Below are 18,102 nucleotides of genomic sequence, written 5' to 3'. Positions count from 1 at the left end.
CAACTTTACCTGCAGTAAGAAGTAAAAACCAAGACTCTGAGGATGTTGCTCCTGGGCTTTCCGAGGCCAAAGCAGATACCTCTGCACTGGCAAGTCTCCAGCCTCCAGTACCCACTCTTCCCCACCGCATTCCTTCACCTCTGCCAACACATACAGGCGGCCAGGGTCCAGCCCCAGTTCCGAAGCAGCGTCTGCGATCACAGAGGCTGCTGTCGCATCCTTCTGTACTCTGATGTGGAGAAAAAGTAAACACAAACTTAAAAAAAACAACTGAAATTATGATAGTTCTTCAACCGAATAGCATGAAACTATCATAAAATAATATTTCCCTGTGTACTTAACTACTTCAACAACGCATTATCTGAACTGTTGCTGCTAAATCTACCTTGTCCAGCTGTAACATTGAGGGTCACTCACCTCAGGTTGCAGCAGGCGGAGGACTGGCCAGCCAACCTTGGATAGATCTGAAGCAGGTATGAGCGCCCATCATGATCGTTAGGGCCGTTAGGGCCATCTATCCCACCTCCCCCTCCTCCTCCACCTGCATTCGTTGCCATGGTGGCAGCGCCATCTCTGACACTCATCCTGGGCCAGGGGGAGTGGCCTCAGCATTCCGCACAGCTACTGCCTCTGTGTCACCACGCAGCACCTGGAGATGACAGATGAGATTTTCATGTTCCCAAACCCAAACTGATGATGGTGCAACATTTGAGACAAAGGCTGTCGAGAGGACTGACCTCGGCAACCGGTCTTATCTTAATAAACGCACTCTGAACTTGTGCGAAACTTAAAATGCAACGAAACAGCTGATTTTTCTTTTAGAACAAAGTCTGAAAACACACAGGGAGCCTGTCTGAGATTTAAAAAAAAAAAAAAAAAAAAATCAGGATTTCACTGTGAACAAACACGTGCCAGAAGAGGTGTGTCTCCAATTTACACAGTGAAGTATGAGTTTGATGGAACACAGGCATTAAGATAATGAATAGTCAAACGATGCCTGTGACGCCTACATCCTGTCAAGCTGCTTACTTGCCTAAGCCTCTTTCTGTTTAGTCAGTTGTTAAGCATAAAGTTGTTCTACACACAGAAATAAGTGTTTGTGTGTGTGTCCAGGGAGAAAACTGACTAAACATCAAGATGTGGAAACAAGAAAATTATGACAACCTAGAAACAAGATGTGCCATGATGTGAATACAAGCAAATTTGGGATTGGGTCAAACTTTTAAGATATTTTTGAGTGAAAGCAACTGCTTGTCAGTTGGTTGATTTTTTAACATCTGAAGAGAGGTTTCAACCAACAGACTAGGTTAAACAAAAATGTAACTATACGGCGTATCGCTCGAGCATTAAGATGTTGCTTCACTTCACTCAGAAATCATTTCACAGCAGACACTTAACCCTAAGTTGTGTCTGCAGATGGTGCACAGAAATTCAACCCTTCCGCTTAGTGATGACAACAAAGACGCAAAAACAGAGAACGCTTGCGGTGAACCACAAATGGTGTAATGACTGCACACTATTCACTCTCAAAGACGAGACACGTACTGCCGCATGCGTCTCGTCTCTGAGCTGATGGGTGTGATGACAGTGATAGCATGACTGTAGAACTTGATGACAGGATAAAGAGAGTTTAGCTACTCTGCTCTGCAACAACGTATATCTGCATCCATACATGACTTGTGTTTCTCTGCAAAGTAAAGTCCCCACAGCTCTTTCTGATTCAAGTGTGAAGGTGCTACTGTCAGTGCCGAATGTTAAGCTGTGGGGGAGCTGAAGGGGGTGACTGGTGGGGGGGTCGAAGGGAAGACATTGGGGGAGATTGTGTGATATGACAGGAGAGGTGGAGGGAAAGGAGCACACTGAGGGAACCAGTTAAAAGTCCAGCATTTCTACTGTCAGTCATACAAGCTTTAATCGGGCAAGAAACATTAATAGAATAGGTTTGACTACAATCTTAACATACTGTTCTGTAGGATGTCATAAGTTCAGTAAGGGACCAAGTTTTACTTATGTTTGTGTTACTTGTTTAGAAGAAATCCAGTCCTCCTGTACCAACCTTTAATCCTTCGATCAACCAATGATTTTACAAATGTCTGCAGCTGCAAAGAACTGGGTGCATATGTGTTGCAAATTTCCACATCACAATCCATTGTACACATATGTTATTGCAAAATCATTTAAGGCTAACACCACTCTGTCATTAGGATTCAAGTTATTGTACAATGATACTTCTTCATACAACTCCAAGTTTACTTCAACCCACATCCAAATTACTGACGGCATCAACTGCTGCGGTTCCTTTGGCAGAATGGCACGATGGCTGCGTTACAGTCATCAAAACAGAGCAGGAACACTCGCCATCTTGCGGATTCAGTTAAAGTCAAGTCTAGCAGCACCAACAAACAGTGATAAAGTGTGTCGGAACGGATTCTAAGCAGCAACCAGCTGGATCACAAGAAATACAGTTGAAGCTAATGCTGTCTGTCACAAAACTTAGCAACAGAGCCGTGATTTAAAGTGGAGTGTGAAACACACAGACAGCAGCTGGGTAAGGTTTGGTCTAGTGATGGATCATGTAGCGCGGCTTTGCATCAGTAATGCATGCTACGTAAACTGTGAGCACCCTCTGGGGAAACAGGAACCTGGTTTAAATGGCCACACGGCAGGCGGACTGTGCTGCTTTCATAAACTGCTCCAGGGTCAATGCTGTATAGTTGATCATCTTTGCAATTTAAGTAGAGTGTATATTTTCTGAATATGAAAAATACTGAAATATGATCTGCAGAGAGAAAAGAGGCACTCCCAGAATGCATTATGCACGCATCATGAAATCAAGCTGTGAAAATAATTATTGTTAGGATTGTTTCAAACTTTGCAATCACTGATATTGTAAAGAATTGTTTAAATGAATTTAAAAAAAAAAATCGTCTAATTAGCTTAGATAAGAGGACGTGTCATTTCAATGACGTGCAAAAGTGTCTCGTTGCGTAATCGTTGCAAAGATAATGTTTTGCATCTTCTTCAACTGTCATGGGAACATCAGAGGAACAATAGTCGCACAAGATCTCACACACACACGCATAAAACAAACAAAAATAATCTACAGAACTGACGAGCTGGGTGCATCTATTCAGTAAATCTGGATTTCCCCTCATCAATCCTGTTAGCTTTCTTTTGAAAAACCACGAGTCAGCTTGTAATAATTCATAAAAAGAAGGCATGATCTTTGGAAACGGCACCAAAACAAAAGATATCTTAACAAAACCTACTTTGGACCACAGTAGAGAATAAAAACGAGAAATGGAGCAACTTGAGACTCATGAGCTTGTGCCTTTGCCAAGCAAGCTGACCACAGTCCCAAAAACATGCAAGGCTGTAAAATGCCAAGGCATGCAAAACTGCAGAGACCGCAAAGGACAGCATCATCATTATCCTCCATCATGAGCCATGTCTGGTTTAAATTTGTCACTTTAACTCCTGAGCTGCTCTCTCTCAACTAGTTTAAAAAAAAGCAAATAAGAAGCCGGTGTATTTGGGGCGTAAGATTTAAGGATTTAAATGTCAATTTGTGCAGCGTAGCAAGGGAAAAAAGAAGCTGAAAAAGCCAAAGAAAAGAGCGATAGGCTATGGGAGAGACCGAAGAAGAAAGGTAAACATCTAAAAGTGAGATAGAAAGGAGAGGTCTCAGGAGACAATCAAAGGAGACAGAGGCTTTGAGATAATACAGCTTCCTCCCCGCAGAGGAGATCCTCTGTGACGATGCCCAGCATTCCACAGATAAGACTCTGGGTTGTCTGCTTTGCGTAGGCTTAGCCTGGCACTTTAGCTGCTTACTGGGGGTTGATGGGGGGGGACAGCAGAGCACAGTACTATAACTGAGTGGGCCCTGTACCTTCTTACTGTGGACAGGAGGAAGAATCAACAGCTAACAAGCTCCTTAAAGCTGACATTTCTTATTAAAGAGCAGGTACCGCTCAGCCCCACTGAACCAACCAACCTCATCCCATCTAAACCCCTCATTATCCTGGCAAGAAAATAGGCTTGCATATACCACTTTGCACAAAGAAAAGCTACTCCACTCATTTATCAGGATGCAAAGGTTTGGGGAAATGACCTATTTCTTTGAAGTGACAACAGGTAAATACATCAGCAGAAGCAAAGACACACAAAAGATGTGAATGTCTTGCTATATTTATTTTCTTGCGTAAGTGTAAGTTGTAAGTGATTACTGTAGTTTTCTTCCTGGCAGATATAACAGCATGCCAAAACCTTTTATAGACAGGCAAAAGTATCTACTGTTTATTTTCTCTTTTGCTGAGACCACACACACGTTCCAAGCATGGGGGAGCCATTAGTGACAGTTGTCTGGGGGTCTATATTTCACTGAGCCGTGCCTTTAATGCTGGTTGTTAGTGCTCATTAATCGCTACATTTTTGACTAATTGAAAAGTACAATTCTATGTTCAATCGCATAAAGTTAAGTTAACGCCCATCTGGAAAAAAACAGCGGTGCAATACAAGCACATAGTCATAACTGATGCTGGAGTTGGCAGTAACACAGGAATTTATGTGACTCTCAGTGGCAAAAGTGAGCTAACGACGTAATGCTCACCTATGTATAAGCAAACAGCAAATACCTCCACCCAGAGAAGATGGAAGAGGAGGAATTCTCTAAGTCTAGAGTGCCAATTAATGTCCAATGAAAAGAAATATTTTGCCTTTATAAGGCAAGTAGTTGTTGGGTTTATGAACTCGATTACAGATGTGTAAGAGGCTTGAGTGTTATGCTTGCACTCTGCGCAACAGACAGTAAATTTTCTTCCTAATGGACCTCCCAAGGACGACACATGCGCTCATACTCATACAGACTGTATAAACAGAGCAAGTAGTCAGTGGTGAGACACCAGCGCCTGACTCAAGCATCTGGCAGGAAGTGAATGACCCAGTGACACATGCAGGGTCAAAGGACTTCGAATGGAATATACTATGCACGGCTCTGCGATGTCAATTCTCTTTTTTCTCCGATTGATGCTCCGTTAGTTTTTTTTATTTTTATTTATATATAAACACAGTCGATGCAGAAAAGGAAGCGGGTTATGATGTCAGCCGTGTGTGTTGTCAGCCAAACATGTAGTGACTCCCTGGATTCCATTACGCCATCACAAGATGATCTCCGACGCATCTCATGAATCAGCAACAACGATGGAACTAGTCACAGACATGACTGTGACAGCAGTTCTGTTATTAGAACCCGAGAGCTCGATCATATGATTTTTGTTTCAAAAACTGTAGAGCTCATTATAACTGTGAATGCTTCCATTGATCATTTCTGTACACCGTCATAAGATTGAGACCGCTGTTCCATTTGTTTTCAAACAAAAGAAACACTGAATTTTCATCAAATAACAAAAAAAAATTTAAAATGTATATACTCAGAAATAATGCTAGATGAAGAGGCAGTGAGGATAAGCAGTGCAAACAAAGGAATAAGGTGGGAGCAAAAGGCTTAGTTCGAAAAACACTGAAAATTATAAGTCAACCCAGGCATCGAACACTACTGGCTTTCACAAATCAGCTGATGGCGTTTTGTAGGACTTGTTTTAACATCAACTGAACTTTGAATTTAACTGTGAAAATTTGCTTCCACTTTACTTTATTTTATAAGTATCCAGCTCTGAAATGTGTCTGCACAGACATATTTTCAAACTTATTCGTCTCACATCTGGCACGCCAGTGTATATCATTCTGCTTCTGACAAACACAACATAACAGCGCTATTTGTCCGTTTCCCTCCGTTTTATACAAACAACTACAGTGATTGTATATGCAAATCATGAGTGACCTACAGCTCAGTGCTGTGCCAAAAACACATCCTGTGTAGACCGATGGAGCACTGGACGTGCTGGTGTGCTAATGTTGTGACTATCTGTTGTGCTTTAGGAAATATCATGTAAAAAGAATAAATAAAATCAATCAATCACCAAATAAATAAATAAAATTCACACAATATGTGCTTACAATTTCGGACCTACTGGAGGCTTTGTGGGGTGGAGTAAGATGAGCAATATGTACATATGTGTTGAAGTTGGATGCAACCATTTTGTTTCACACGCTGAATTTCAAAGACTTTAAAATGCCCAGGTCGACTTACAAATTTCCGAGGGAGCATCTGTGGGCCTGGCTGCAGTGATGTAGGCCGAGCTCTTTTCCTCTCCCTGGGGAAAAAGGAGCTGGGGCCACTGAAGTATCCATCAACACCACAGCTCTCTCTGCATGACCTAATGGAGATGAGAGGAGCTGGCTCTTTGCCAAAGTAGGCACCATTGTCCCTTGGGCACAATGCGAGGCTGAAGCTAGGGTGGGACAGATTCACTGCGTACGTGTGTGTGTCTCTTTGTATGTGTTCTTCCTGAGGTTTTTGGGCTTACGTTCTCTAAAAGATTCACATGATGCACTGATGGTGAGAGATTGCTCCTGTTGCTGCTGAATGGTGGTAAATCAGCCTCAGGGCTGAGGTTCTTTAGGAGGTGCAGTTCCACCCAAAATGGCTTTGAATGGTTCAGAAACCTCCCACCAGAGCCATGTGGCCTATTTAAATATGCAGGCTTTTGTTTAAAGACACCGATACCTGAAAACAGGGAATTAACTCATCCAACAGGCACCAACTGAGTTCAATATGACAAACATAGATAGAGAGAGCTGAAGAAATAGTAAAAGAAAAAGGAGAAAAAAGAAGGCACTTAAAGCTCATCTCCTCCCCCAGTCTCTGTCTTTAAGTCTGCTCAGAGGCTGGCCAGCCACGAACAATAAAACCAGAGCCGAGGAGCATCTGCTGCCTCCGACTAAAGAGAAGCATAAAGGAGAGCAAAGCCACAGGGTTCCAGTCTTTGACTTGGTGATACTGGCCTATTCATTCAATACAGAACCCCTGCTCTTGGTCAAAGTTATCTTCCCTGCCACAAGTAGACTGCTAAAAAGGAAGAAAACAACAGTGAAATACATTATTGGAGATCATAAATTTCTTCCAAACTATAAATAATGCACAACACTTTGATATCATTCCCTTGACAGCGACTGCTTAGCTTTCTAAACCATAGCTAAATGCAGTGTAGCCAGTTGTCTGACCCAATAAATCACCATAACTTTGATGGACAATGCTAATCAATTACAACATGACCATCTGAGCGCACTGCATTGATCTCCCACTCCCAATATCATGTGTCAGAGTCATATATTGACAAACTAAAGCGGCCTGCTGTTACTTTGGCATCCCTCGGAGGTAGGCATGACCCCACATCACACGCATATAAGTCCAGGCTGAGTGAAGAGCAAACACAATGGTAGTTCAGGCTTGCTTTAAACAAGCTGGACAAACCTGATTTTTAACTATTTAAACCCACGGCTTCATCACTCCTCTCTACATTTTGCTGTTCTATCCTTGCTTGAAGCAATACAATATTACTTTTAGTCACAGCTTTACTAATGCTTACTTTATATACATTTCACAGCAGGTTTGTAATCCAAGACGCCAGGTACGACCTTACACTACTCCCCCGTGTCTCACCACCCATCTGTCGCAGCTGTAATGCTGGACTTTTAACTGGTTCCCTCAGTGTGCTCCTTTCCCTCCACCTCTCCTGTCATATCACACAATCTCCCCCAATGTCTTCCCTTCGACCCCCCCACCAGTCACCCACTTCAGCTCCCCCACAGCTTAACATTCGGCACTGATGTTTAAACTCAGTCCAGATGCCATGCCTTCGCAAGTAAAGAGTGGAGAATTAAATCTTGAGGAAACGCTACTTTCCATAAAATCCCATGACCTGATTTTTTTGTTTCTCTTTTCCAAAAAATGATGCTTCTTTACTATTCTGTGACCCAGTGAGTCATAGCAGAGGTCAAGCTCCAGTGAATAAAGTGGAAAGCCCGAAACAGGGCTGAATGAACAGCAACATATTCTGAGTGTTTGAATTTAAAACTTCTTTTAGAGTCCTATAAAAAAAGAGCAACGATAAGCTCACATGCAAACGCGAGGCAAATTTTACCAAAAGAAAATCCCAGGCTCGAATGTCTGTCCTGCACAGACTCACGTCCCAGGATTCTTTCATCTAAAACGAGCACACGGATAAGAGAACGCATAGTAACCGGTGGTGAGGTTTTGAATAAGCACGATAAGTTAAATTCTAGATTGAAAGCAGCATGTTCATGGGAAATACAACAGTGCAGTGAGGCTATAGCATGTCTGACTTAATGCAACCCAGAAGAGTCTGCTTGCAAAACTGGCTCATGTTGGGAATCCATACTGGTTGATGGGGACAGGAGATTCTGAGGAATGTTCCATTGCAGTCATTGAAGCCTTACTGGTCTAAAACTTTGCTTAAACCAGCAGCGGACAAATGCAGTACACTGGAAACAACAAATCTAGCGCTATCCGCCTTTGTTAGACATTTATCGGACAGACAACGTAAAACCAATCCAGTACAATGTCATTCAATGTCAGATAGTGTCAGACAACTGATAGCTTGTTAGGAAGCTCAGAGATATTAGGGAATTATTGAAGAACTAAAAAAAAAAATCATAATCCAAAATTTTTTTTTTTAAGTATCTACTAATATACCTGGTTTATGAAGTATTTCCTGGGTTAATTACCATGGTTAATTAGTCTGTGGACACTGAAAGAACTATATGATTGAATGATTAGTATCTATTGATTTGTAGAAGCCGCTTCTAGTTTGGGTTAGTTAAAGTTGGGTGGACTGAGTTCTACATAGGATTTGGTGAGATTTAAGTACAATAGCACAAAGGTCACAATTATTCTGAGTTGGGCCGTGGGAGGAGATTGGTAAAATGGTTGAGTATTGATCATCATGGGTTGCTTTGAATAGATGTTCTTAATTGTGTCCATTAGGATAGATACAATGTCTAAAACTGGCATAAGTTTATTTGATTCATGCGTGCTTGATACACCATGTGTATTTGATATTAGTCGCTGCTTAAGATAGTCTCCAGTGCAGGAAACACTTCCTCCCCATTTAGCTTGATAAACCACAATCACGCATACAAACATACGGTATGTGATCTGGAGATGTGAGGCAGCTGCAGACAGAAATCAGGAAGAGAAGAGAAAAGGAAGCGAGGGGAAGGAGGCAGACAGAGGGGATTATTGTACACACTCACTCATGTAGGCTATCCAGCACTAAAAACACTTCCAAAACACATGACTCCATTGTAAGACCAGAATAGTACTGTACTGCACTAAGTACATACTTATTCAAATTCCCTTACTCCCACTGCCAGTCTAGATGCTACAAGCAGAATGCACTTTTTTTTTCCCAATACAAAATCAAAGCCCAGACAGGTGGGCACGAAGCCTTTTTCTTCATCTCAATAGTGATCATATTTGGAGGCGTACAACCCAGGTAGCTGGAAGATAGTGGGACTTAACCCAGCTAGTGAGGCATAGAGGCTCAGTTTCCTCTGCAGGTATTTATGCATGCTTTAACTTTAAATGAAAACAAATAGCAACAACGAGACAAAGTACAAAGAGTTTGTAGTAGGTAGGATGTGAATGGGAGAACGGTGTGTCCCACTACGTATGGCAAATGAATGCACCAACGTGTAGATGATGACATATTAAAAAGGATTGCGTTCCTCCAACATTGCAGGCTTAGAATTATTTCTTTTGTGAATTTAACTTTATACACATCTTTAAAGAAGTGGAATTGACAGTAATTTCAAAACAGAATAAGGGTGCTTTTTCAAATCCGTTAGAAACCCACATTAAATAAGACATGACCAATAAGGCCATTTTCCAAAAGGCTTAACGTTTTCTGTCTTTTATGATCATATCATGTCTTTTTCACACTCCCCCTGAACTACCTGGCCCACACATCCTGAATGATTTCTGACAGATGAAATCTAACTTGCATGTGGAGTCATTCATCAGTGACTAGAGCCAGACTGAATGGTAAAAATAGAGCAAAAACAAACAGAACAGAGTGGAGCTCAGCCAATAGTGAGCACATAGCCAAGGTCTACTCTTCCTGCTCCCTCTCTTTCTCCTTGAACCTTCAGCTCCTTTCTTTATTTCTTTCTTTCTTTCCATCTTCTTCCCCTCCTGTGCCTCCCTTGTCTGGACTCTTCTTTTCTTGGCTTTTTCTCTTTCACTTTTCTTGTCACTCTTCACAGCCCTTCAGGCATCCAGCGGTCAGGTTCAGCTGCAGTCAGCACATTGGGACAGATTTAAACCAAAACTGCTGAAAACACATGCCGTATATTGATATGTCCAGATGGAAAATGTGCGTCAAAGGCAAACATACATGCAAAAAAAAAAAGGAGTTATCGATTCTGTGCATGTGTACACATTTGTGCTCTGCCTCTGTAAATGGACTGTACTTGTACAGAGTTTTTCTAGTTGACCACTCAAAGCGCTTTAACACAACACATTCACATCTTAGTCAGTGCTTCAGTCTATGCATTTAAACACATTCATTCACCGATGGTAGGCAACGTGGGGTTTAGTGTCTTGCCCAAGGTCACTTCGACACGTAGCCACCAAAGTCGAACCACTGACCTTCAGATTGGTAGGCGGCTGCTCTTCCTCCTGAGCAACAGCCGCGCCCATAAGTATTGGTCCCTCCACTTGCTACCCTATGCAAGACTTGCCTGTTGGATTACCCTCCTCTTCCAAAGATAGCTGCTCTCTTATCTTTTCCCTTTTTTCTTTTGGGTACTCAAAAACTTCCTAAACAGGAAACTTCATCTTTTTTTCAACTGGGATGGAAGTTCAGGGGTACTCCGTAGCTGTCATACACAGCTGCCTGATCAGAAAGTTGTCACATTATGTGCACAAAACAACAATAATAATAATAATAATAATAATAATAACCACATTATCGGGTATACATTTACGAGCCTTCAAGCAAACTCATAACTATGATATTTTACAGTCACTCAACAATTAAAGAATTCGCTGTCAGTTTCATGTGGCTGTGATGTGATATCTGTGGTTTAATCATAGACACAAAAAAAGCACATGAGGGTTGTTTTTAACCTACTTCTGCAGGCAAGGTTTTAGACATTTCAAACATTAGTTTCCATCTAATTAACTGAACCTGCTAGTAAGCATACAGCACAGGTAAGCGTGGAGAAACTGAGATTTAAATAAAGATAGCTAAATAGTGGCATATGCTCAACATAGTGCATGTGACCGGCTCTCATTAGTCATGGCCTGTGCCTGATGACTACATTTTACACTATGGTGCAGAGTAACAGCAACTAGAGCCTCAGGGTGTGCCTCGTCTTTGCCCATAATCCAGAGTCAAGGGATAGGATCAGTGACCACAGAGAGGACAAAATGGGAGGCTCATTAAATTCCCCCACAGCCATCGAGAAATCAGTCTGTATCAACAGACACGAAAAAGCTGCATGGGTTGTTGACCAGAAGTGATCACGTTAAAGGGAGGATCAGGTAATAGAATTACAAAAAAGATGTCAAACTATTGGGGAACTGATTTTGTGTGTTCTCATTACTGAATGTTTAATAACTGGTTCACCATAAGGTATGAACACCCAAAACCTGAAAAAGCCATGAGATGAATACCAGGTAATTGGAAGGGTATTAAGGGATAAAACCCAAAACAGTGAGAAATACAAAAGATGCAACATGAAGATTTTAAACTAAATTCAATACAAACCTCCCTGTGCACAAGTTGCCATGAAGTGGTTAAATGTGTCTTCAGTGGCGTTGACGTACTTTTCCTTTTCCCTTCACTTTGGAAAATTCTTGAGTTGTATATTTTAGTTGAACCTATGACTTATATCTGAGCTGATACTTAGAATGTAAACATCTAGATCTAGAACAATCCTAATCACAGTCATGTTTTGTTATCAATCAGTTTGACATGATGTGTCTGGGATTACTAAATGAGGACTACGGTATAACAAACAAATTCAGTCTAAGTAGGCCATCCCGAACAGCCACTGTGCCTTTTCCTCACTTATACCCTTTCATTACTGCTGGATCTATTTATAAAGCCCATAAATTCATGTAACCACATTGAAATAGCATTTTAGGAGAGTTACTAAGGACTTTGTGGAATCAAAACACTACCACTCTTCCCCCTCTAAACTTTCATGCCTTTTGTTTGCTTGCTTGCCACCTGGTTCAGTCTCTACATGACACAGACTTCCCACTGCACAATTAGGTTAGCAGTCTCTGCAGAACGTTAGGCTATTCTTTCTCAATCTCTTGGCACAGAAAAGCAAACCCTGGAGTATTCCTGCGACAGCACTAAACTAAGCACTCACACACTGTACATACACAAAAGCACACACGTATGCATATCAGTGTCCCATTTCTTCTGCCTGGCCTCCTTCTTTCAATTCATCCCTTCCACCAACTTCATAAATCTATCCAGCTTGCTGTACCGAGTGAATGGTTAATACCGACTGAGATTGTCCGGTTTGATCAATCACAACCTTTAGGAATCGACTGTCAACGTATCCTGACAAGACTTGGAGATGAAGCTCTCTCAGCGCCTGACTAACGGGTTGTTTAGCGGTACTGAAGAAGCTAAACACACAGGTTACGAGAGGCAGAGTGACACCGAGCCCAGCCAGTCCCATTTCCTCTGCCGTAGCGTAAGTAGCCGAGAGCAGACATTTTCCTCATGACTACCCACGTAACAAGAAACACAAGCCTGTACAAGTCTGACTGTTCTTTCCAAGCCCTTCGCCATGAGCTTTTCACTGCACCTTGAGAAGGAACAGACTCTCCGAGACATGATCAGCTTCCATTTTTAAACATGATTTTGCAGGACAACATATAAACTAAATGCAGAAAAACAAAATCATTCATCGTCAAATCAATATTCATACAGTTTGCATGCATAATGTTCCCTTTCGCCTCCAGTCTCGGAAAAAAAATCCTGGAAACAATGCGAACAACTTCCTAGATCAATCATTTACCAACAGAGATGCAGTCATCATGACAGATGAGTCGGGCGTCTCATCGGCCGCATCAACTGTGCTCTTGACTATTTCCTGTTGTAAGAAAGCATCTCAAGCAGAGAAACAGGCATGAGCAGGGACAACTGCATGCGATTCTACTGACATTCACCAGTGTTCATGAGTAAAAACATCTTAAATCTGTCCATTACGTAGTGATCTAATGATAAAAGTGCTGTTTGTGTCTTCAGGCAGTTGACATTGCAGCTCAATTCAACCGTGTGAGGCTGATTTTAAAGCCACGGGCTGCAGATGTCTGCCTCCTTCTGCAGGTAACCTACATAGTCAAGTGTACCAGCTGCTCATAGAGACAACGCATGCTGCTGAGGGACTTGTTATCAGTGTGCTGCCACAGAACAAAATAGCTCAAACTGTTCCTCTGCCCTTGTTCTGTCAGAGATCTCAATTCGTCAGATTCTGAGGCTAAACGTCAAAGCAAGAGCACAGAAGATCCTCAAAACTGAACTTACAAGAACACCGTTACAAACGGCATTTTTGTTTTGTCGGTAAAACCAGAAAAAGTTCAGTCATATTCTGTACACCTTTCAGCTAAGTCTCCCACAATGTGCGTGATTCAAAAAGCAGTTGCGAGAAAACTGAAGTTTCCCAGTACTTGTAGAAAAAAGAAGAAACCCCACACACTCGACCCTGAAAACACTTAAGATAAGAAACACAGATGGAGCTGTCGACAGATCTGTTGCAACCACCACAAAGGTTTCATTTGCTGTCTACAAAATGAAAACAGCCCCCACACTTTTAAGTCATCGGTTTAAAATAACATGCTCATATGTAGCTGACCACGCAAGGGACTACGTCACTTCACATAACATCAGTGTCAAAATAAGTTAGTGCAGCATCTTTATCAACCTTCACCTACCACTTAATTTCAAGGAACACTTTCGTGCAACATGGTGTTGGCTGTGGTTGTCGTGTCATAGCAAAGCAACTTGCTTGATTAGCATTGCATTACGATACAACAGAAGTTCCTCTTATGTGGTTTCACGTTGATGATCCAAATCAGCAACAGACCCAGAGCATTAAAAAAAGAAAGAAGAAAAAGCTTGCATATAACAATAAGGAGGTCATGTCTTTTCGTATATGAAACTGCTCTGTGAACTTGTAAAGAGGCGTCTGTGAGAAAGTAGTCTACAGTACGGCTCTGGCGAGATGTAGTAGAGGCAAATAAACGCAAATGAGGCTCCTTAAGCGTATTCGGTGAGATGGAGGCACAGCTAAGATTGAGGCGGTTTATTACTTTATGATCCACAGTTTCACACAATTACATCGACCAGGATGCGCCAACAGTTAAACTTAAAGCTGAGCTGCAGGGCAACTGGTATGTCATCCCCTCCCCCCTTCTTATCCTCAACCACTGTCACAGATCTGTAGTGGGGCTCGCAGAATACAAACCATTAGCAGGGGGCCATATGGTCCTTTTCTTTCAAAAGATGGCAGTGAGCCACTCTGTGGGCTGCCTGAGGCTACGGCTACACGAAAACGAAACGAGGGTTTTTTTGAAAACGGGTACGAAAATGATTTCGACCACACAGGGGGGCTTCTCTGTCCACATGACAACGCGACACTTGCTGAAAACGTGCAGTACACACGAAACACCTCTAGGTGCGCTGTAAACCACCCCCACCGGTTACACCAGAACAATAGAAGAAGCAATGCGCATGCGTGTACGCCCCTACTTCTAACAGCGCGAAGCTCACGTTGTTCCTTCAACAATGCCCCTGAAGTTAGCAGTGTCTGCAGCAGTGCTGCTATCAATGTTGTGGGGTCCATTATGATCGCTGTCTGTCCTTGTTGTGTTGTCTTCTTCTTCCGGATTTTGAATAGAAGCTTTTTGTTCTGGTCACTGACGTACTCGTTTTCAAACTTTCCCACTCTGGAACCTGTTCTCAAAAACTATCGTTTTGGGGTAGTGGGAACGCCGGCTCCGTGTGGCCGCGACAGCGAAACGATAAGAAAAAGTATCGTTTACAGTGAAAAACGTTTTCGTGTAGCCGTAGCCAGAGTCTCCTGAAGCACTTTGAGAAGGTTAAATGCAACACTGCGGTGTTGTGGATGCTATACTAGAATGTTGTGAGGAGAGTTTGTTTTGTAAGAAGAAAATAAGCTATTCTATGTCTGTTTAGAGTGCATTATGCCCTTGTCTCTAAATAATACTGGCATTCACCTATAACAAATCTCTTCGCTTATACGTTTTTGAATAGCTTGCACAACAAACCGGTGAACAGGAAGCATTTTAATAGATGCAACTGAATCTTTAAGCTTGAGAGGCTGAGGCATAAACTCCACTTTGAATACAGTATATTGGAACGATAGTCCACTGAACGTGTGAATGCTTGGTGGGCACCTACACACAGCCAAGCTTACAGATGCACACAGCCACAACAGCGCCATACGCCTCCTGTGTCATTCCCTTTCCCCATGACAACTCAACAAATGCAGTCACTTGTGCTCCAATCTGCTTTAGTATCATCACATTACACACAGAGCTGTTTTGACTAAATTACAAAGCGCTCCATTATGGCTCCACAATAGGGAGTTTGCACTTTAATTCAATTAATTCGAAGGTATTACATTTAGAGGCCGTCAGGACACGCTCGACTTCTTACTGAGATGCTGTTTGTTTTCACAATCATCAGGAAAACTTTACTACACGACCTATTAAAAACCTACCCTAAACAAAGAGTGACAATTCATAAAAAAAAAATAATAATCTGCCATAAAATGGCAATAAAACTAAGATGAAATGCAATTACAGCACTACAAAGTTGCTTCCCTACCTATTTCTGTTCTTTATTGTCACCCGATGACAACAAGAAGTCATTTTATTGTGCATTTCTAAACCATCCATTAGGTGATATAGATCATTTCCCACTCTTTTGCCTCATTATTTATTCAAATCCAGGTTGAGACTCAGGCCTTCAGGAAATGTCAAAATATTACTGTCGCAAGAAGAAATCCCCTACAAGCGAGTGCACTATTCAGCAAAGGACAAATTGGAGAAATGGCAAGAGGGAAACGAGTAGAGAGAGAAACGTCCAGGTTCAATGTCAGTGTGAGGCATTTTAATGTTATTATGTTTGAACGTTTCCCCCCAATCATCCATATGTTAGTCATGTAGGCTGAGTGTGGGTAATCCTATGAAAGAACCAGCAGCATAAATCAACTAAATCAAATCAGTGTGGGTAACTTATGTGTTATTTTCATGATATTAACCAACATTAGGAAACATTTGCAGGCACGCCATGTTAAACATCTCCCCAACATCACCCTGAGTATACAAGGTGACATATTTCCCACAGTTACAGACGTAAACTGCAAACTTGAGTAGGCAGAAGCAGTCATTTCTGATGTAACTCTATAATTCTAAGTATAGAAGCGTTGGACAGTTGCAATGCAGTTGTTGTGTCTGTGGTGGTGTGGGGAGGACACAATATTTAAGCTTAATAGCAGGGTAAAAGACTTTATCAATTTGCCTCCCAGTTCTCTGTTTATCTTCATTGTTGCTGCTTTTTCCTAGTCCACCTATCACCAGCAATCATAGCTGCTCTCAGCCATAAATGTTGCCCTATGCAGGGCACAAAATATCAGTTACTAGCCTATAAACTGGTCATTTTGTTAAGATGCACTTGCCCCTTCTTCTAAACAGTCCTGGTTGGATTTCTGTCAAGTCTGCACCAATTCACCCTTTACTGATATCAAAGTGCTCAGTCAAACAAAAACAACTGCCCACTGTCATGGGGGTTTGTCACAATTTGCCCCAGGGCCTGGGGACATTGCCCCCTGCAACAAGTCAGCCTACATTCTCAGCTCATTCTCACACAGGCTGCAACTATGCAGCCACAATGTGCCAGTGACCGAGCAGGAGACCGCGCTGCTGTTACTAATCACCGACATTCAGACAAAGTGCCCCGTTATTTAGCTCAACTTCGTCTAAACACCGTTCAAACTAACGACCTAAAGGGGTTAACGTCACAAGCTGCCTCACAATAACCTCCTATAACAGCTCTGTCAACATAGTGCCTGGTAGCCATTAAAAAAAAAATGTGCCACACCATTCAACAGTAAACTCACACATTTTAAGATGAACTTTGCCATTAAAACTTCTACTCAAACGTATATGGTCCAAAAACAAAACAAAACCCCAGAGTAGCAGAGTATTTATTACATTTAACGTACCTTTCCCGGCTGTTCGTCTCATTGTTCTGGTGTAATCCTAAACTGCAGTCCCCGCGATTCAACCGACTGTTGAACAATTTAATTTCTGACCACGTCGCAGCTTTTTTTTTTTTTTTTTAACGTTGTTTCCTTGTTTTCTCCTTTCATAGAAACCAGAGTGACTTGTTTGAAGCTGGCTAACAACGGCTGAGTCCCCCCCAGACAAAGCTCAGCGTTGAGTCAGTTTGAAGGTTTGAAAGCGGGGTGGAAACAACGTGGAAACGTAACGAGAAATAAATCGCATCCTCCTTTAACGCTTAAATTATATGACGAAGTGTCGCCTCTGTGGAACAGTTGGCTAGAAAGTCCACTGTTTTCTAATAGCCCATGGTCTCAGACCGGCTAACCAGCTAGCCTGTCGCTACTTCCTTTCTCCTTGCCTTAATAACAGCAGCGGTCTGAGCAGTGAGAGAAAAAAAAGTTGAGGAAAAAGGCAGATTCCATACAATGAGGGCACCCTGTTGCTCACAGGCGTTTGTTGCACTGCAGCGCCCCCTGCTGGATTAAAGCGGTGGTACTGCAGGAGGGTATTGGCTCTGTGTTACTGATCTGCACAGACTGATTCAGAGTTAACAAAAAAAGCAAGCAAGAAAGAAAAAAACACTGTGGTTTCATTGCAGTGTTGTATAGTAACGAAGTAAAAATACTTCACTACTGTACTTAAGTATATTTTGGAATACTTTGTACTTTCCTCGAGTTTAAAATTTTTTGACAACTTTCACTCTTACTTCACTATATTTCCGAACTTAATTGCATACTTTTACTCCAATACATTTTCATTGTTCGGTTTAGTTACTCATTACAAAAAAAAGCAAGAGAGAGGGAAAAAAACGCAACAGTGTTTTGACCCCATGCATGTTA

The 18,102-nt window shown here is 41.9% G+C and overlaps 1 protein-coding gene across 9 annotated transcripts in view; it reads right to left on the bottom strand.

Annotated features, from left to right (window-relative positions):
• The window catches only part of LOC142400472 (myosin IXB), a 51,981-nt gene extending 34,321 nt beyond the window's left edge, over positions 1-17,660 (bottom strand). For all 9 annotated transcript variants that reach the window (XM_075485374.1, XM_075485375.1, XM_075485379.1 and 6 more), the window contains exons 1-3: positions 17,203-17,660; positions 418-649; positions 10-229 (exon numbers count right to left, since the gene is read on the bottom strand). In XM_075485374.1, the coding sequence (XP_075341489.1) occupies positions 10-229; positions 418-584 (387 nt within the window). In that variant the 5' untranslated portion in view covers positions 585-649; positions 17,203-17,660. The remainder of the gene's footprint in view (positions 1-9; positions 230-417; positions 650-17,202) is intronic.
• Between the last annotated feature and the right edge of the window lie 442 nt (positions 17,661-18,102).

The sequence above is a fragment of the Odontesthes bonariensis genome, chromosome 15 (genome assembly GCF_027942865.1).
Source record: "Odontesthes bonariensis isolate fOdoBon6 chromosome 15, fOdoBon6.hap1, whole genome shotgun sequence".
Taxonomy (NCBI): domain Eukaryota; kingdom Metazoa; phylum Chordata; class Actinopteri; order Atheriniformes; family Atherinopsidae; genus Odontesthes; species Odontesthes bonariensis.
This window is presented reverse-complemented; position numbering and strand designations above follow the sequence as displayed.